The sequence below is a fragment of the Leucoraja erinacea genome, chromosome 10, assembly GCF_028641065.1.
Source record: "Leucoraja erinacea ecotype New England chromosome 10, Leri_hhj_1, whole genome shotgun sequence".
Taxonomy (NCBI): domain Eukaryota; kingdom Metazoa; phylum Chordata; class Chondrichthyes; order Rajiformes; family Rajidae; genus Leucoraja; species Leucoraja erinaceus.
The window spans coordinates 51,192,896-51,213,999 of NC_073386.1; the positions used below are offsets into that span (position 1 = coordinate 51,192,896).

General features: G+C 45.8%; 1 protein-coding gene across 1 annotated transcript in view; it reads right to left on the reverse strand.

Annotated features, from left to right (window-relative positions):
• plpp6 (phospholipid phosphatase 6) overlaps window positions 1-15,481 on the reverse strand; it is a 32,079-nt gene extending 16,598 nt beyond the window's left edge. The window contains exon 1 of the mRNA XM_055642287.1: window positions 14,949-15,481. Within this exon, the coding sequence (XP_055498262.1) occupies window positions 14,949-15,411 (463 nt within the window). The 5' untranslated portion in view covers window positions 15,412-15,481. The remainder of the gene's footprint in view (window positions 1-14,948) is intronic.
• Window positions 15,482-21,104: the final 5,623 nt, after the last annotated feature.

Here is a 21,104-nt window from a genome sequence, read left to right on the forward strand (position 1 = left end):
GCAGAATTCCAGGCTTTCGCTGTGAAGTGGAACTTCACTCACTATACCAGCAGCCCCGAATACCCGCAGAGCAACGGCCTGGCCGAGCTGTCCGCAGTGCCAAGAACTTGCTCGAGCAGTCTCGTCTCTCCAATGGTGACTTCTAGCAGGGTCTACTAAACATTTGCAACATCTCACGGGACCCTACCATGCGATCCCCTGCCCAGCGTCTGATGTCCCGCGTGCTTCGCCCACTGATGCCGATCGCCCAACAATCCCTGGTGCCCAAGGTCCTCCAGCCTGCCGCCGTCCAGCAACGGATTGCTCACAAGCATGAGGTACAGCGCCGCTCTCACGACAAGTCCTGCCGCCCGCTCTCACCACTACTGCCTGGCCAGGTCGTCCGCATGCAGACAGCCACCGGATTCTCCCGACTCGCAACCATTGTTGGTCGGGACGATCCCCGAGATCTTACCTGGTGGACTTTGATGGAACTGTCTACTGCTGCAGCCTCCTCCTGCGGATCCTTACGCTCCTCCGTTGCGTTTCGAGCCTGCCACTACTAATTACCCCACAGCTCCCTGCATGCCCCGGTCAGTTCGCTTGCCGCATTCTCCTCCCTCTGTGCTTCCTGGTTTCGGGCTGATGATCTCCTCCCCTGCTCGTTCTCCTTCTCCTCCTTCTCCCCCGTCTGCTCCTCCTGGATCACCCGTGCCGGTTGGGTCACCTTCCGCATTCCCGGTCGGGTCTCCGCCGACTTTCTCCTTCCCGGCTGCTGTTGCTCCGCCTCCTCTTCTATCTGGTGAGGAGGGTGATGGTGCTATACGCACACGCTCGGGTCGGGTTGTCAAACCTCCTGTCCGCTACGGTGATTTCGTTAAAATTTGCATGTGTTGTATAATCACACTGCCACTGTTATAACTTCAATTTTAGATTTCTAAGGGAAAGGATGTAGATGGTTTATGCATGCAATCTATAATGTAGCTACCTCAATACCACTAACCACGCCCAGTCATCTCAGTATAACTGTGATATCTTCCCCTTGCTCCTTGCTTGGTTCCAGTACGCCTGAAGACTAGATGCAGTCAGTACTGGGACGTGTTTGACATGTGCCTTTATTAAAGACTCAGTAAAGTTACAGTGTGTCAGACTGGACTCCTTTACAGGATGCAATCATTTACTTGTATGGAATTAGTTAGGAAAAGATTGGGTTATGGGCTCATCAATCCTTGAAGGCCATGCATTGGGTCTAAAATGATCAGACATCCACAGGAAACAGCATTACACGAGCAACTTCTAATTGCACTATACAGTGCTTGTACATCGAGATACAGAGCTAAATTGGGAAATGTTGATGTATGATGGAATCAATCACTATTTAATACTCTGCCTTTTGTTTTTTTCAGCAAAAGTGAATGATCATGTTTATCCACATTACACTGCAACTGCCATATATTTGCCCACTCACTCAATTTGCCTCAACTGCTTTGAAGTTTTAGTTTTATGGTGTAGGCAGAGCTGTACGGACACATGAAGTACACAAATTTGATTGTTTTTATAGACATAGACACCCTTCCGCCCAACTTTCCCACAGTGACCAACATGCCCCATCCACACTAGTCCTACCTGTCTGCGTTTGGCCCATATCCCTCTAAACCTGTCCTATACATGTACCTGCCCCAATGTTTTAATAAACATTGCGATAGTACCTGCCTTAACTATCTCCTATGGCAGCTTGTTCCATATGCCTACCACCCTTTATTTTTAAAAAAGGGGCTCCTTAGGTTCCTATTAAATCTTTCCACCCCCACTCACATTAAACTTACAGTACATTCAGAAAATATTCAGACCCCATCACTTTTTCCACATTTTGTTACATTACAGCCTTATTCTAAAATGGATTACATTCTTTTTTTTAATTATCGATAAAAGTGAAAAGAGGTGTTTAGAGATTTTAGCATAGTAATTAAAAAGAAATAACTGAAATATGCAATACAATACCATTTATTTGTCATTTGAACCTCACATGAGGTTCAAACGAAATTTGGTTTCTGCAGCCATACAAGAAAAGAACCAAGACACACACCAACACCAATATCACATTTACATAAGTAACATTCAGACCCTTTACTCAGTACTTTGTTGAGGCACTTTTGGCAGCGATTACAGCCTCAAGTCTTCGTGGGTATGACGCTACAAGCTTGGCACACCTTAATTTGGGTAATTTCTTCCATTCTTCTCTGCAGATTCTCTCAAGCTCTGTCAGGTTGGATGGGGAGCATCGATGCACAGCTATTTTCAGGTCCCTCCAGGATGTTCAATCGGGTTTAAGTCTGGGCTCTGGCTGGGCCACACAAGGACATTCACAGACTTGTCACAAAGCCACTCCTGCTTTATCTTGGCTGTGTGCTTAGGGTCGTTGTCCTGTTGGAAGGACCGCCGCCCCAGTCTGAGGTCTAGAACGCTCTGGAGCAGGTTTTCATCAAGCATCTCTCTGTACTTTGCTCCGTTCATCTATCCCTCGATCATGACTAGTCACCCAGTTCCTGCCGCTGAAAAACATCTCCACAGCATGATGCTGCCTCCACCATGCTTCTCAGTAGGTATGGTATTGGCCAGGTGATGAGCAGTGCCTGGTTTCCTCCAGACATGACGCTTAGCATTCAGGCCAAAGAGTTCAATCTTGGTTTCATCAGACCAGAGAATCTTGTTTCTCATTGTCTGAGAGTCCTTTAGGTGCCTTTTGGCAAACTCCAAGCGGGCCTTTTACTGAGGAGTACTTCCGTCTGGCCACTCTACCATAAGGCCAGATTGGTGGAGTGCTGGAAGGTTCTCCCATCGCAGAGGAACTCTGGAGCTCTGTCAGAGTGATCATCAGGTTCTTGGTCACCTCCCTGACCAAGGCCCTTCTCCCCCGATTGCATAGTTTGGCCGGGCGGCCAGCTCTATGAAGAGTCCTGGTGGTTCCAAAGTTCTTCCATTTAAGAATGACAGAGGCCACTGTGCTCTTCGGGACCTGCAATGCTGCAGAAACTGTTTTATACCCTTCCCCAGATCTGTGTCTCAACACAATCCTGTCTCAGAGGTCTATGTCGTCTTGGCTTGGTTTTTTCTCTGACATGCACTGTCAGGTGTGGGACCTTATATAGACAGGTGTGTGTCTTTCCAAATCATGTCCAATCAATTTAATTTACCACTGGTGGAGTCTAATCAAGTTGTAGAAACATCTCAAGGATAATCAATGGAAACAGGATGAACCCAAGCTCAATTTTGAGTGTCATAGCAAAGGGTCTGAATACTTATGGAAATGTAATATTTCAGTTAATTCTTTTTAATTACTTTGCAAACATTTCTAAACAGCTGTTTTCGCTTCTTCATTCTGGGATAAAAAAAATTGTTTTAATTCATTTTAGAATAAGGCTGTAACGTAACAAAATGTGGAAAAAGTGAATACTTTCTGAATGCACTGTGTCCTCTGGTTCTTGATTCCACTCCTCTGGGCAAAGGACTGTGCATTCACCCAATCTATTCCTCATGATATTAGAGCAAAGAGACAGATCATTTAGTCCAACAGGTTCATGACTGTTACACAGAAAAGCTGGAGAAACTCAGCGGGTGCAGCAGCATCTATGGAGCGAAGGAAATAGGCAACGTTTCGGGCCGAAACCCTTCTTCAGTTCATGACTGTGTTTATAATCTCTGTGAGCCTTTTTCCCCCTTCCTTCACCAACCTCATCAAGATATTTCTTTCTCATTAATGCACATGTTTAACTTAAAGGAAGGCGAGAGTGAAACTTTGAAGCTATGCTCTAGGTAGAATATCGTGCAAATTACCTCTTGTGTTTATTGTTGATTATTTATACGTCAGATCTTCATCAAATGAAAACATCTTCTAGGTTTACCCTATCGAATAGTTTTGTAATCTTATCAGATCATCTCTCAATCATTTTTCCCCCCAGGACAGAAGAGCCCCAGTCTGCTTAATCTTTCTTTATTTTGTTTAACCTCAGTTTCCCGGATCAATCTAGTGAATCATTTAGCACCTTCCTCAGTGATTCCATCATCAGTTTTATTTTTGGAGACCAGTACGGGTCACAATGCGCCTCGTACAGTCTAACCAAGGTCATCATACTCGTGTTTCAATTATACCCCTCTTGAAATCAATTCAAGTGTGTTATCAGTGTCCAACAGTCTCACCATCACAGGTCTGTATGAATACTTGCAATTCATGTTAAAAGGCATCAGTATTGAAATTACTGTACTGGGAATTGCTGAGTAAAGCTTTAAAGAAAGGTTCCACCAAATACAACTGAAACTGGCTTGTCAGATTATATATCTTTTTTTATATTGCAGATTCAATAAAAATTCACATTTTAAAGGGAAGCATGAATAGAGGATCCTGGGGATGAAATACAAACGTCTTTGAAAGTGGCCAGACAAGATATGAAGGCTGTTAAAACACACACATCTTTATAAAAGGAGACACACAGTAAAAAAGCAAAGAACATGCTAAACGCATATTGCTGGTTAGGCTGCATTCATGGATTATCTCTAATTTATCTCCATTTGAAGAAAGATGTGAAGGCCTCAGAAAGAGCCCGGAAGAGATTTATTGGAATGGAAGTAGTTTCATGGAGAGACTAAAGATGTGTTTTCAGGTCACAACTAGATTAGACAATAGGGTAAAACACCAATGGAAGACCTTCAAAAAGGTACTACAGAACAGATTGTTACACAAAATGAGTGCACACAGAATTGGGGGATTAATTAAGGATGCGGAAACAGAAAACAATGGAGATGAACAGATCATTTTTGGGTTTAGTAGTAGTAGCAGCAGTAGTATAGTTTGGTTTAGTTTATTAGTCAGAGTCATAGGGTGATACAGTGTGGAAAAAGGCCCTTCGGCCCAACTTGCCCACACCGGCCAACACTGTCCCAGCTATACTAGTCCCACTTGCCTGCGCTTGGTCGATATTCCTCCAAACCAGTCCTATCCATGTACCTGTCTAACTGTTTCTTAAACGATGGGATAGTCCCAGCCTCAACTACCTCCTCTGGCAACTTGTTCCATACACCCACTAACCTTTGTGTGAAAAAGTTACCCTTCGGATTCCTATTAAATCTTTTCCCCTTCACCTTGAACCTATGTCCTTGATTCCCCTACTCTGGGCAAGAGACTATGTGCATCTACCCGATCTATTCCTCTCATCATTTTGTATACTTCTATAATATCAATCCTCATCCTCCTGCGCTCCATGGAATAGAGACCCAGCCTACTCAACCTCTCCCTATAGCTCACACCCTCTAGTCCTGGCAACATTCTCGTAAATCTTTTCTGAACCCTTTCAAGCTTGACAATATCTTTCCTATAACATGGTGCCCAAAACTGAACAGAATATTCTAAATGCGGTCTCACCGACGTCTTATACAACTGCAACATGACCTCCCAACTTCTATACTCAATACTCTGACTGATAAAGGCCAAAGTGCCAAAAGCCTTTTTGACCGCCTTATCTACCTGCGACTCGACCTTCAAGGAACCATGCACCTGTACTCCTAGATCCCTCTGCTCTACAACACTACCCAGAGGCCTACCATTTACTGTGTAGGTCCTGCCCTTGTTCGACATCCCAAAATGCAACACCTCACATTTCTTTGTATTAAATTCCATCAACCATTCCTCGGCCCACCTGGCCAATCGATCAAGATCCTGCTGCAATCTTTCACAACCATCTTCACTATCTGCAAAACCACTAACTTTTGTATCATCAGCAAACTTGCTAATCTTGCCCTGCATGTTCTCATCCAAATCATTGATGTAGATAACATACAGTAATGGGCCCAGCACCAAACCCTGAGGCACACCACTAGTCACAGGCCTCCAGTCCAAGAAGCAACCTTCCACCATCACCCTCTGCTTCCTTCCATGGAGCCAATTTGCTATCCGCTCAGCTATCTCACCTTGGATCCCATGCAATGTAACCTTCCAGAGCAGCCTACCATGCGGAACGTTGTTGAATGCCTTACTGAAATCCATGTACACAACATCTACAGTTGCCCTCATCGTCCTTTTTGGTCATGTCTTCAAAATAAATCAATCAGATTTTTGAGACACAACCTCCCACATACAAAAACATACTGACCATCCCTAATCAGCCCTTGCCCATCCAAATGCCTGTATAACCTATCCCTCAGAATACTCTCCAGTAACTTACCAACTATAGATGTTAAGCTTACAGGCCTATAGTTCCCAGCATTTTCCCTGCAGCCCTTCTTGAAAAGAGGCACAACGCTTGCTGCCCTCCAGTCTTCCGGCACCTCTCCTGTATTTAAGGACGACTCGTAAATTTCAACCAGGGTTCCCGCAATTTCCTCTCTAGTTTCCCGCAATGTCCTTGGATATATCTGATCAGGCCCTGGAGATTTGTCTATCTTCACACACAACAGTACCTTCAGTAGTTCTTTGACGGTAACACTGACTGCTCTCAAGACACTTCCATTGACTGCCCCAAGTTCCTCCGTCCTACTGTCTTTCTCCTCGGTAAAGACAGAGGAGAAATACTCATTGAAGACCTTACCATCTCCTGTGGCTCCACACAGAGGTGACCACTTTGATTCCTGCGAGGTCCCACTCACTCTATAGTTACCCTGTTCCCCCTTATATATTTATAAAATCTTTTGAGATTGTCCTTAATGCTACCCGCCAGAGCTATCCCCTGGCCCATTTTTGCCCTTCTGCTCATTTGTCAGTTTATTCCTTGGTTCCCGAAACTCCTCCAGGGTTGCACTTAATCCCAGCTGCCTATACCTGTCCCATGCATCCTTCTTGTTTTTTACCAACGCCTCAATTTCCCTTGTTAACCAGGCTTCCTTACGTTTGCCTGTTTTGCCCTTCACTTTACCGGGGACATACATATCCTGAGCTTTCATCATCACACTTTTAAAATCATCCCACTTGGCTGATGTTTCTTTCCCTTCAAATAACGTGCCCCAGTCAACTTGAGGGATATCTTCTCTCATAAACTCAAAGTCGGCCTTACCCCAGTTGAGCATTTTAACACGTGGACCGTCTCCGTCCCGATCCATAACTATCTTAATTAAACTGTGGTCACTGGTCCCAAAAAGCTCCTCCACAAACACTTCATTAACTTGCCTTTCCCAATACTAGATCCAGCGTTGCCCTCTCAAGTGTGGAGGCCTCTACATACTGCGTAAGAAATCTCTCCTTAACACTTTTGAGGAATTGCACCCCATTTAAACCCTTCACACTATGATTTTCCCAGTCTTTATTTGGAAAGTTAAAATCCTCTACTACAACAACCTTACTTGACCTGCAGCTGTCTGCAATCTCCCGGCACATTTGTTCTTCTAATTCCCGTTGACTATTCAGGGGTCTGTAGTACACCCTCAACAAAGTGATCGTCCCTTTTTTTTGTCATGTATACCGATGTACAGTGAAAAGCTTTGGTTGCGTGCTATCCAATATGAAATAATTACAATCGAGCCATTCACAATGTACAGATACATGATTAAGGGAATAACATTGTGCAAGATTAAAGTGCAGCAAAGTCCAATTAAGATAGCCCGGGTTTGGAAACCAGTAGGAGGGAGGGGTAGTGACGATCGGTGATATGACTCCTGATGTCGACGAGCTATATCAGTGTGTAAATATGCATGTTTATCGATGATGTGTTACACTTGTAATGCATTACAATGAGTCGGGTGATAGTGCGAGTTGGAAGAAGGGCTTCAAGGAATGAATGGAAGAGGGCAAAGCAGATAGGAATATGATGTGAATAAATGTATCCAAAGTCATCCACTTTGGCCGTAAAAAATAGAAAAATTGAATGTTTTGCAAATGGTGAAAGATTGAAAGATATTGGGGGTTCAGGGGAATCTGGTGCCCATGCCCACAAATCGCAAGATTCAGGCAATTAGAAGAGGACAGCATGTTGGCCTTTATGATTTGAGTGCCGCAAAGACATTTCAGTGAAATTATATCGAGCCCTAATGAGATGGTACATGAAATATTGTGAATTTGTCCGATCTCCCAGTCTAAGGAAGGACACACATAATAGAGGCAGCACCAAGGATAGTGCCAGAATTGATTCCTGGCTAAAAATAAATACCATAGAACCGTGTAACCAGACAGGAGCTATCTCCTGAGGATCGAAGAATGAGAAGTGTTTCATAGAATCGTACAGAATTTTCATGGGTCTTGGCAGATTAAACGTGGGGCATGCTTTAACAAATAATCTGTCTCAAAATAAGGGGTTGGCGATTGAAGATTGATTTGGGAAGAAATCTCTTCACCCTGAGGAAAGTGAATCTTTAGAATTTTCTATTCTAGAGAGCAATGGAGACTCGGTCATTGAGTATATGGCGGATTAATCAATAGTGCGGTTACGATGGTGCAGAGGTAGAGTTGCTGCCTTACAGCGAATGCAGCGCCGGAGACTCTGGTTCTATCCCGACTATGGGTGCTGTCTGTATGGAGTTTCTACGTTCTCCCCGTGACCTGCGTGGGTTTTCTCCGAGATCTTCGGTTTCCTCCCACACTCCAAAGATGTACAGGTTTGTAAGTTAATTGGCTTGGTAATTGTCCCTATTGGGTGTAGTGTTAATGTTAATGTGCGGGGATCGCTGGTCGTGCGGACCCGGTGGGCCGGAGGGCCTGTTTCCGCGCTGTACCTCTAAACTAAACTAAATTAAAAAGTAGATTTTCTTTTGATGTTATGCGAGTTCGGAAAGCAGCAATGTAGTAAAGATCTGTCATGATCTTACTGAATGGTGGCTCATCAAATTCATTTCATTTGGAACTAGAACTAAATTGCATCTGCTGATCTAGATGTCAGCTGATCTACATCGGTGAGACCAAGCGTAGGCTTGGCGATCGTTTTGCCGAACACCTTCACTCGGTCCACAATAACCTACCTGATCTCCCGGTGGCTGAGCACTTCAATTCCCCCTCCTATTCCGAATCCGACCTTTCTGTTCTGGGCCTCCTCCATGGCCAAAGTGAGCACCAATGGAAATTGGAGGAGCAGCACCTCATATTCCGCTTGGGCAGTCTGCACCCTAGCAGCATTAACATTGACTTCTCCAATTTCCGGAAGCCCTCATTGTCTCCTCCCCTTCTCAGCTCTTCCTCAACCCTCTGGCTCCTCCTCCTCTTCCTTTCTTCTTCCCGCCTGCCCCCCCCATCCCCTCCACCCTACATCAGTCTGAAGAAGGGTTTCGGCCCGAAACGTTGCCTATTTCCTTCACTCCATACATGCTGCCACACCCGCTGAGTTTCCCCAGCACATTTGTCTACCACTAAATTTTAGGTTCTATATATTTAAAATGTAAATACTTGAGATGACAAACAATATTAAGCTAAATCTAGTCTTTATTGTAAATCTATGGTCCCGAATTACAGGTACTTTTATTTATGGTAATAAATCCTACCTGTTCAACTGGATGATAATTTTATACAACTGGATTACATTTCCCCTCAATCTGGGTTTAACTAACCTTTCTTCCTAAATAAAGTAAGCCCGCTCTGATATGATGCTTGTAAACTTTCTGTAACTTTTCCAGTGTTATCACGTCTTTCCTGTTAACGCAGCAATCTAATTATGGTTTAACCACAGTGCTAATCAGTTTGAGTATAGCCACCTATATTCTGTGCTCTGTCAACGAGGGCAAATATCCTGTACTCCTTCATATTCACATCATCTTCCACTATCATTTGGTATTTGCAAACACTCAAAACAATTCTGAATGTTGTGGAGAAACAGTAATCAGCATTTTCATCAAGTCTACCTACGCCTTGTTTGATCTTGCTAAATACAGTGCTCAACAACTCCAGACTGAATTCCATTTACCAGGTTTCTGCCAACCTAATCAATCCACTGACATCTTCCAACAGTCTACTGCGCTGCTGCTTACAACTAGTTTTCGATTCATTTGCATGGATGGCTCCTAAACGTCTAAATTATTGATATAATACAACAGAAAGCATGGGACACAGGTCCTGCTATTGGTGGAATCCCTCTGTCGACATCCTACCTGATACTGAAGCACTCATTGACCCCTGTCATTTGCCTATAGTCGCAGTCCCAATATTACATCCACTTGCTCTTTAATAACGGTGATTACTCTGCCAATTGAGACTCCGTCAAGTGCTTACATCCACGTACGCTACTTCACACATCCTTTTGGCTCTCCTTGTCTGCTCTTCCAAAATGTTTGGTTTAGTTTAGTTTAGAAATACAGTGTGGATAGAGGCCCTTCAGCCCACTGAGTCCGCAACGACTAGCGATCCCTGCACGTTAACTCTACCACACATACACTAGTGACAATTTACTCATTTTACCAAGCCAATTAACCTACAAACCTGAACGGAGTGGGTGAGGAAACCGGGGATCCCGGAGAAAACCCAGGTGGTCACGGGGCAAACGTATCAACTACATATAGACAGCAACTCTACCGCTGCACCACCGTGCTGCTCCCATTTATTGATCAAGTGGGAGAGAGATAACCTACCCTTAAGGCTTATCTTTTATTCATCTGTGGCCTCCAAAAATTAAACCAGACTCCTGAATCTTATGAATGTTGCCGATAGGTCAGGAGTTGGTCAAGAGTGCCAAGCTGAGGAAGTCTGGCACTGGATTTGTGACAGAGTGGTACCAGCTAGAGAACTAGATGTGAAATTCATTTCTGGCTTTCAGGTTGTTCAAATAGAATGCTGAAATGACAATCTTGTCAGCATTAGTTTGGTTCAGAGATACAACATTGAAACAACTCCTTTCAGCCCATTGTGTGCACCGACCATCAATCACCCAAATCTTTTCCAGTTTGATCCATGGATGCTCCGAGTTATTCAATTGTCATTCCTTCTCCTAAATGTACTCCTTTAAGTAAATACCCAACGCTATTGTGATTTAAACTATTAAATCTATTTCCATCACACCTTACATTGAACATCGTTGCCAGTTCCAATCAACACACAACCTCATCTTCCTTTTGGTTACAATCCCATTCCCCTCATTCCTAATTCTGCTCATAGAAACATAGAAAATAGGTGCAGGAGTAGGCCATTCAGCCCTTCGAGCCTGCACCGCCATTCAAATGATCATGGCTGATCATCCAACTCAATATCCTGTACCTGCCTTCTCTCCATACCCCCTGATCCCTTTAGCCACAAGGGTCACATCTAACTCCCTCTTAAATATAGTCAATGAACTGGCCTCAACTACCGGTGGCAGAGAATTCCAGAGATTCACCACTCTCTGTGTGAAAAATGTTTTTCTCATCTCGGTCCTAAAAGACTTCCCCCTTATCCTTAAACTGTGACCCCTTGTTCTGGACATCCCCAACATCAGGAACAATCTTCCTGCATCTAGCCTGTCCAACCCCTTAAGACTTTTGTAAGTTTCTATAAGATCCCCCCTCAATCTTCTAAATTCTAGCAAGTACAAGCCAAGTCTATCCAGTCTTTCTTCGTATGAAAGTCCTGCCATCCCAGGAATCAGTCTGATGAACCTTCTCTGTACTCCCTCTATGGCAAGAATGTCTTTCCTCAGATTAGGAGACCAAAACTGCACACAATACTTCAGGTGTGGTCTCACCAAGGCCCTGTACAACTGCAGTAGAACCTCCCTGCGCCTATACTCAAATCCTTTTGCTATGAATGGGTAGAGCAAGGGAGAATGTGACATAATTTATTAAAATCTCACTTCCTGACTAGACTTATAGTGCCCTCCATAATGTTTGGGACAAAGACCCATCATTTATTTATTTGCCTCTGTACTCTACAATTTGAGATTTGTAATAGAAAAAAAATCACATGTGGTTAAAGTTCACATTGTCAGATTTTAATAAAGGCCATTTTTACACATTTTGGTTTCACCATGTAGAAATTACAGCCGTGTTTATACCCCCCCCCCCCCCCCCCCCCCCCCCCCCCATTTCAGGGCACCATAATGTTTGGGACACAGCAATGTCATGTAAATGAAAGTAGTCATGTTTAGTATTTTGTTGCACATCCTTTGCATGTAATGACTGCTTGAAGTTTGTGACTCATGAACATCTTGGTGTCTTCTCTGGTGATGCTCCGCCAGGCCTGTATTGCAACCATATTTAGCTTATGTTTGTTTTGGGGGCTAGTCCCTTCAGTTTTCTCTTCAGCAGATAAAAGACATGCTCAATTGGGTTCAGATCAGGTGATTGACTTGGCCACTCAAGAATTGCCCAGATTTGAAAAACTCCTTTATTGCTTTAGCAGTATGTTTGGGATCATTGTCTTGCTGTAGAATGAACCGCCTGCCAATGAGTTTTGAAGCATTTGTTTTAATTTGAGCAGATAGGATGTGTCGATACACTTCAGAATTCATTATGTTACTACCATCAGCAGTTGTATCATCAATGAAGATAAGTGAGTCAGTACCTTCAGCGGCCATACATGCCCAGGCCATAACACCCCCACCACCGTGTTTCACAGATGGGGTGGTATGCTTTGGATCTTGCGCAGTTCCTTCTTTCCTCCATACTTTGCTCTTGCCATCACTCTAATATAAGTTAATCTTCGTCTCAACTGTCTGCAAGATGTTTTTCCAGAACTGTGGCTGTTCTTTTAAGTACTTCTTGGCAAACTGTAACTCGGCCATCCTATTTTTACAGCTAACCAGTCGTTTGCATCTTGCAGTGTAGCCTCTGTATTTCTGTTCATGAAGTCTTCTGTGGATAGTGGTCATTGACAAATCCACATCTGACTCCTGAAGAGTGTTTCTGATCTATTGGGCGTGTGTTTGGAGGGTTTTCTAATAGAGAGAATTCGGCCTGCCAGTCCCAGTAAGGTCACCAATGCTCTCTTTCTTCTTAATGATGTTCCAGACAGTTGATTTTGGTAAGCCTAAGGTTTGGCTGATGTCTCTAACAGTTTTATTATTGTTTCTCAGAGTCATAATGGCTTCTTTGACTTTCATTGGCACAACTTTGGTCCTCATGTTGATAAACAGCAATAAAAGTTTCCAAAGTTGATGGAAAGACTGGAGGAAAGACCAGGTGCTGAGAGCTCTCTTATACCTGCATTAAGGAGGCAATTAAACACACCTGAACAATTACAAAGTCTGTGAACCTATATGTCCCAAACATTATGGTGCCCTAAAATGGGGGGGACTATGTATAAACACAGCTGTAATTTCCACATTGGTGAAATGCAAAATGCATAAAAATGGCCTTTATTAAAATCTGACAATGTGCACTTTAACTACATGTGATTTTTTTTCTATTACAAATCTCAAACAGAGGCAAATAAATAGATGGGTCTTTGCCCCAAACATTATAGTGGGCACTGTACATAGTCAGCATGGCTTTACACTGTTAGTGTGGGTTTGCTTGTGGGAGATCCTCTTTGAATAATATGACTGATTTTTTTGAAAAAGGTAACAAAATGTGCTTATACGATATGATAGAACTTTATTTATCCCAGAGGGAAATTGATCTGCCAGCAGTCACAAAACACAAGATAAGTGAAACATGAAATTAAAGTGACGAGTGGAAAGGATTAAAAAAGCAATGCAAATTGACTTCAAGGCCTTTGACAGGGTGAAACATGGGAGGCTGGTCTAAAAGGCAGGAGCTCATGAGACATGGGGCAAATTGGAGCTAAAATTGGTTTGGTTTTGGATGTAGAGTTGCTTTTGTGATTGGAAAGTGTGACCACTGAGTCAGCATATATTTTATGATTTTTTTTTGTTTTCCTTGGAGCAGCAGGTGACCTGATGAAGATAGACAAATTTGCGAGGAGCATTCACAGGGTGAATAGTTAAGAATTTTACCGCACGATAAAGGTGCATAACACCAAAAGATTAGGATAAGAGGCAAAGAAGGGATTGGAAGAATTTTTCCAACCAGACAGTAGTGGAGTTTAGAAACATGGAAAATGGGTGCAGGAGCAGGCCATTCGGCCCTTCGTGCCAGCACTGCCATTCCACATGATCAAGGCTGATCATCTATAATCAATGTTCTGCCTCAACTACCTCCTCTGGCAGTTTGTTCCATACACCCACCACCCTTTGTGTGAAAAAGCTACCCCTCACATTCCTACTTAATCTTTTCCCCTCCACCTTAAACCCAAGTCTTCTAGGCAAGAGACTGTGCATCGACCCGATCTGTTCCTCACATGGTTTTGTATACCTCAATAAGATCACCCCTCATCCTCCTGTGCTCCAAGAAATAGAATCCCAGCTTACTCAACCTCTCCCTATAGCTCAGACTCTCTAGTCCTGGCAGCATCCTTGTAAATCTTCTCTGTACCCATGGAGATGCTGTCTGTCCCGCTGAGTTACTCCAGCATTTTGTGACTACATTCAGTGTAAACCAACATCTGCAGTTCTTTCTTACACTATTCCTCTCATGGTTTTGTGCACCTCTAGTTGGTGAGAGGATGGGGAGGGGGTGAGAAGAGGGGGAGGGGTGAGAAGAGGAGGGGGAGGGGTGAGAAGAGGGGGGGGGTGAGTGGGGGGTTAGTGAGGGGGCAGGAGGTGGAGAGGGGAAGAGGAGGAGGGGGGGGGTGAGGGATGGGTTGAGGGGAGGATGGGGTTGGGGGTGGGAGGGGTGTGAGGGGGTGGCTGAGGGGAAATGGGGTGGTGAGGGGAGGTAGGGGGGAGTAGGAGGGGGAAGTAGGAAGGAGTGAGGGTGAGGGGGGGGCTGAGGGAGGAGTGGGGGGGCGGAGTGGGGGAGGAGGGGGGGGGGGAGGGTGGGGGAGGGAGGGAGTGACAGAGGGGGGGGGGGGGGGGGGGGGGGGGGGGGAGGGAGGGAGTGAGGGAGTGCGAGGGGGGGGGGTGGGGAGGGGGGAATGAAGTGAGGAGAGGAGGGGCGCGAGTGAGGGGGTGAGGAATGGGTTGAGGGGAGGAGTGGGTTGAGGGAGGGGTGTGTAGTGGTGGGTGTAGTGGGGGGGGGGGTGAGGGGGGAGTTCTCACCGAGCAGCAGGTTGAGCAGCACCTCCTGGCCGGCGGGGCTGTCGCTTTTGACGAGGCAGTAGACGGTGCCGGCCAGCCAGGGGATGCCGTGGCCCGACACCTCGATCAGCTTCATGATGGGCCTGGCGCTGCCCCAGGGAGAGTCGTCGGTGGCGCACACGCCCAGGCGCTTGGACAGCCACAGGTCGACGGCGAGCAGCGAGCGCAGGGCGATGCCGAGCAGCGACGGGTTGAGCTTCATGCGGCCGTCCTCAGAGGCCGAGTCCCGGCGCAGACCCGGCGCCGCCTCCCGGTGCCTGGGCGATGGCGGCGGCTGCCCGGTCCCCGTCCCCGTCCCCGACCCCTCGCCGCCCGCCCGCTGCAGCAACAGCAACGCCGGCCCTGGTCCCCGGCTCTGCAGCAGCGACTCCAGCCGGCGGGCCTCCCGCTCCCGGCTCCTGTGCTTGGGGGAATGTGACGGCATGGCCGCGGGATCACGGCTCACAGCGGCTCACTCCCGCCGCCATCTTGCAGGCGCGGCCCCGCGGGACGGCAGCGGGAGCGCGCCTCGTCTCACCATCATTCACCCCCTCTCACTGCTGCAGCCTGCACTGGCATTGAATGCAACAGTACTGGCATTGGATACACTGCAGCATCACAGCAGCCTGCACTGACATTGAATGCACTGAGCAACAGAGGAGCCTACACTGACATTCAATGCAGTGCAGCAACAGTACTGGCATTGGATACACTGCAGCAACACAGTAGCATGCACTAACATTGACTGGACTGCAGCAACAGTACTGGCATTCAATGCTGCTGCAGCATCACAGCACCCTGCACTGACAGTGAATGCACTGAGCAACAGGACTGCCATTAAACACGCTGCAGCATCAGTATTATCATTGAATACACTGGAGCAACAGAGGAGCCTACACTGACATTCAATGCAGTGCAGCCACAGAGCAGCCAGTACTCATTGAATGAATGCAACATTGGCAGCAACAGTACTGGTATTGAATGCACTGCAGCAACGTAGCAGCATGCTCTAACATTGACTGGACTGCAGCAACAGTACTGGCATTGGATGCACTGCAGCAACACAGCAGCATGCATTAACAATGACTGGACTGCAGCAACAGAGCAGCAGCAGCACTAGCATTCAATAACGCTGCAGCAACACAACAGACCTGGATAGAGTGGATGTGGAGAGTATGTTTCCACTGATGGGAGAGTCTAGGAGCAGAGATCATAACCTCAGAATAAAAGGATGTTCCTTTAGGAAGATGAGGGAGAATTTCTCTGGACAGAGGGTGGCAAATCTGTTGAATTCATTACCACAGAAGGCTGTGGAGGCCAAGTCAATGGATATTTTAAGGCAGAGACTGATATATTATTGATTAGTACGGGTGTCAGGGGTTATGGGGAGAAGGCAGGGGATGGCAGGAGAATGGGGTTGAGAGGGAAAAATACAGTAGACTTCATGGGCCAAATGACCTAATTCTGCTATCGCTTATGAACATTCAATGCACTGCAGCAAGAAAACAGCAGGGCTGCCAACATTGGGTGAGAGTGAGAAATTGCGAGGAAGCGCAGTGACTAAGCTTGCAGGGAGCTTTTGCATTTTTCAGCTTGAAATTGTGCAATCTGGTGCATACTGTAGCAAGTCTTTTAACTTACACTTGAATGCAACATTTATGCTTTAAATTGGATTAGGTATGAATAAGTTTAGGTTAAATTACATTACTGACTAGACTAAGTGGGACCCGTTGGGTCCCATGTTCACATGGGAGGGCTGGTCCCCCAACACAATATTCCACCTCTCCACCAATTCCAATATTGGTGGCCAGTGGGGAGTGGTGGGGTGGTGGAGCTTTCTGGAGTGCTAGTATTGGTATTGTGGGCTGAAGGGACAGGTTTCCAGAGGGCTAGTATGGACACTGTGGGCCAAATGGATTCTTGGGGTGACAGCTCAGTCACTCAAGCTTGATGTGCTGGCAGCTCACTCACGGCTGGTGGGCGAGCAGTTAGTTGACTCACGGCTATTGAAATTCCATTTCAAGCAGGGTGCAAGGCCACCAAATTCAAATGCAGTTTCCTACCATTTCAAGCTGAGTGCAAGGCCACCAAATTAAAGTGCAGTTTCATACCATTTCATGCAGGGTGCAACAACACCACATTCAAATGCAGTTTCATACCATTTCATGGAGGGTGCAAGGCCACCACATTAAAATGCAGTTTCATACCATTTCAAGCAGGGCGAAACCACACAAAACACCACATAAAAACCACACTCACAGTTCAGTAGACATTCAGTGTGTTCAGTTGATTCACAGCTCAGACAGAGTTGTGACCTCTCCCTCCCCCATCTTGCAGAGACTGAGCCACACCCACACTTCCGGGTTTTATAATTCCTCTCCCATCCCACCGGAAGGGACGTGGCCTTCATGGCGTGATTGACAGGAGAGAGATTCTCAACCTGTTTTGAAACACTAATAACACTTTTATTTTTCATTGATGGGAAGAATCCTTTGCACCTGATGAGCGGAGGGGGACTTAGTAAGATGGCCAAAAATCACAGCCGAAAGTGGTAGTGTCTTTATGTGTCTATCTTCAGATTAAACCAGCATCTGCAGTTCCTTCCTACACTCTTTGTTAAGCGAAACAGGTCCTATTCTCATGATATTATTCACCTCAACTAAGTCTTTTCTTCACCACCGCTGCTGCGGAGAATACAATCCCAGTTATCAAATCTTTCTACAAAGTGAAAATTGGGTGAAATGCGTGATTCTCACTGCATTCTCAATGCATGAGCGGCCCTGATCCTACACACTGGGAAGAATTTACAGAAGCCAATCAACCTACAAACCTGCACATCTTTGAGATGTGGAGAAAACCGGAGCAGCCGGAGAAAACCCCCGTGGTCAAGGTTTCAAGGTCAGTTTATTGTCAAATGTACTAATTAAGGCACAGTGATATTTAGGTCACAGGGAGAATGTACAAACCCCATACACACTGAAGCCTTTATCATGATTGAACCCGGGGTCCCTGTCACTGTAAAGGGCCTGTCCCACTTTCACGACCTCTGCCGACTTTGTCCTTGACTCATACTCGCAGCATGGTCGCCACGAGGTTGTAGGAGGTCATAGAAGGTCATAGGTTGGACGTAGCAGGCCGTGATGCTAGTCGTAGGTACTCGTAGGTCGGGGCGTTTTTCTAGCATGATTAAAAATGTCCACGAGTAAAAAAGGTCGTGCATTAGGTCGTGAAAGTGGGACAGGCCCCTAAGGCAGCAACTACTGCTGCACCACTGTGCCGCCCCAAAGTTTCCATTTTCTGGTAGATTTCTTGAGTGTGGCAATCCCCTATGAGTGTCTTTACAATGTCCTCATGTTCTACAGCCTGACACAACAAGGACAAACCACCCATCACAAAGGTGATCTAGTGGGGGAGAGGTCACCAGTATCAATGTAGAATATGACCAATGTCAGGAATGATCCCCCCATCCTTGAGAGGCTGATTTGATCTTCAAAAGTGCACTTGTAAATATTGGTTACTGTCCATGGAATTAATTAGCAAATAGCTTTTGGGGAGACTCAACGGTGTGTTGTATGTAACATGGTGTCATTGGTGCAGGGAAGGTCAACAAATTGGCTCCTGCCTTCAGGCATGTCGGAAACTGGCCATGATGAGAGCGATCAGTGGCAGGGTCCATTGAGAACCGTATATGAAAAGCTACCTGCAGGCTCAAGGAACTGCAGATGCTGGTTTACAAACAAAGACACAAAGTGCTGGAATAACTCAATGGGTGAAGCAGCATCCTTGGAGAACATGGACAAGTGACTGTCCCACTTTTTGTGTCGGAGTCCTTCTTCAGACCGATTGTGTCGGGGGGGGGGGGGAGGGAAATCTGGATGAGAGGTGGTGGTGGTGGGGGAGACAAAGTCTGGCTGGTGGATGCAGGGGGCAGCACTGTGGAAAAATGGTAGAATTTCTTTCTTACAGCACCAGAGACCCAGGTTCATTAATGACAGGGTGCTGTCCGTACATAGTTTGTACTATCTTCATATGACTGCGTGGATTTTCTTCGGGTGCTCCAGCTTTCTCCCACATTCCAAGGACGTGCAGGTTTGCAGGTTGATTGGCTTTTGCAAATTGTCCCTTGTGTTAGAATAGAACTAGCATGGTCGGCGTGGACTTGGTGGGCCGAAGGGCCTCTTTGTACACTGTATCTGTAAAGTAAACTAAAAGGTGGTGGTGTGGGGAGGATTGATTGGCAAATGTTTGGACAAAGGGGAAGCTAGCTGTGTAGTCGCATTACTGAAGCGACACACTCGTAAATAATGAAGTGCTGCATTGGAGGTTGCATCCATTGAAATTGAATGGACTGCAGCATTGAAGTGATGGGGGACCTGGCAGGGGATAGGGAGGGGGGAGCACCGAGAACATATTGGGACCATCAGGACTGTAATGAGTATTTTTGTAACTTTGTCAGAGCCAGCTAAGTGGTGACTCTTTGCATACTTTGTGTATTGTACGCAAATAATTTCACTGTAAAATATAATTGAATCATTGAACTGCAATGAATGAATCACAGTAGCAGATGTGCATATACTGGCAATGGTCGAAATGCGATGAAGATACTGACATTGCATGAACCATATGACAGGTTTAGGGGGACATGGGCTGAACGCAGCAGGTGGGACTAGTGCAGATGGGACGTGTTGGTTGGTGTGGAGACAGACAGAGGAGATTCGTCTATGTTAGCATCATGTTCAGCTTGGACATTGTGGGCTGAAGGGCCTGTTCCTCTACTGTATGGAAGGTACTATGTTTTAATCTCATGAACTTCAAATTTAACTAACGGTCATGTATGTGAAATCTTAATAGAAGTTTTTGTCTTTCATATAAACTGTGAATTAACTGCAGGAGCAGAACTGCATCCATTGCCAATGAATGAATTGCAACAACAATAGACTGGCACATGCTTGCAGTAAATGAACTGTAAAATGAGTAGGAATGAGCTGCAGATGCTGGTTTACACCGTAGATAGACACAAAAAGCTGGAGTACCTCAGCGGATTAGGCAGCAGCTTTGGAGAGAAAGAATTACGATACAATATCGTTTATTGTCATTTGAACCTCAAATGAAGTTCAAACTAAATTTGGTTTCTGCAATCATACAACAACAAAAAAACCAAGACACACACCAACACAATTTACACAAACATCCATCACAGTGAATCTCCTCCTCACTGCGATGGAAGGCAAAGTCTTGCTCTCCATTCTTCTCCCGATGTCAAAGCCCCGGCGGGCGATGGTAAGTCCCTCGACCGTTAAAGCCGCGCCGGGCGATGTAAGGCCCAGCTCTGGATCATTTTCAACCCAGCAATTCGGACGGGAGAAGTTGCCGTTGCGGGAGCTCTGATTGGCTGACGTTTCTGGCCTAGACCGTTCTTCAAACATCTTCCTGGAGACACCTTTGTGGGATGTAAAGACTGCAACATATGGGGTGGAAGCTAATTGAAGGGGCTTAAAGGTGAATTGTTGGGATTTAGACTTTAAAGATGCAGCGCGGAAATGGGCCCTTTGGCCCACCGAGTCTGTGCTGACCCATACACTAGCACTATTCTGCAGACGGGACATTTTACAATTTTTACCAAAGCAAATTAACGTACAAACCTGTACGTCTTTGGAGTGTGGGAAGAAACTGGAGCACCCGGGGAAAACCCACGCAATCACAGAGAGAATGCACAAGGTTCTTACAGAGAGCACCCTACGTCAGATTGGAACCCGTGTCTCTGGCGCTGTAAGGCACCAACTTTACCACTGAGCCACTGGGCTGCGGGATGTTGCACATTCATGTACATGGGTGTAGTTTATATGAAAGAGTGAACATCTAATAAGATTTCACATACATGACCATTAGTTAAATTTGAAGCTCATGGGATTAAAACATAGTACCTTCCATACAGCAGAGGACCTGGCCCTTCAGCCCACAATGTCCATGCTGAATATGATGCTAACGTAAACTAATCTCCTCTGTCTGTCTCCACACCAACCAACATGTCCCATCTGCACTAGTCCCACCTGCTGTGTTCAGCCCATATCCCCCTAAACCTGTCCTATCCATGTACCTGTCCCATTGTTTCTTAAATGTTGTGATGGCACCTACTTA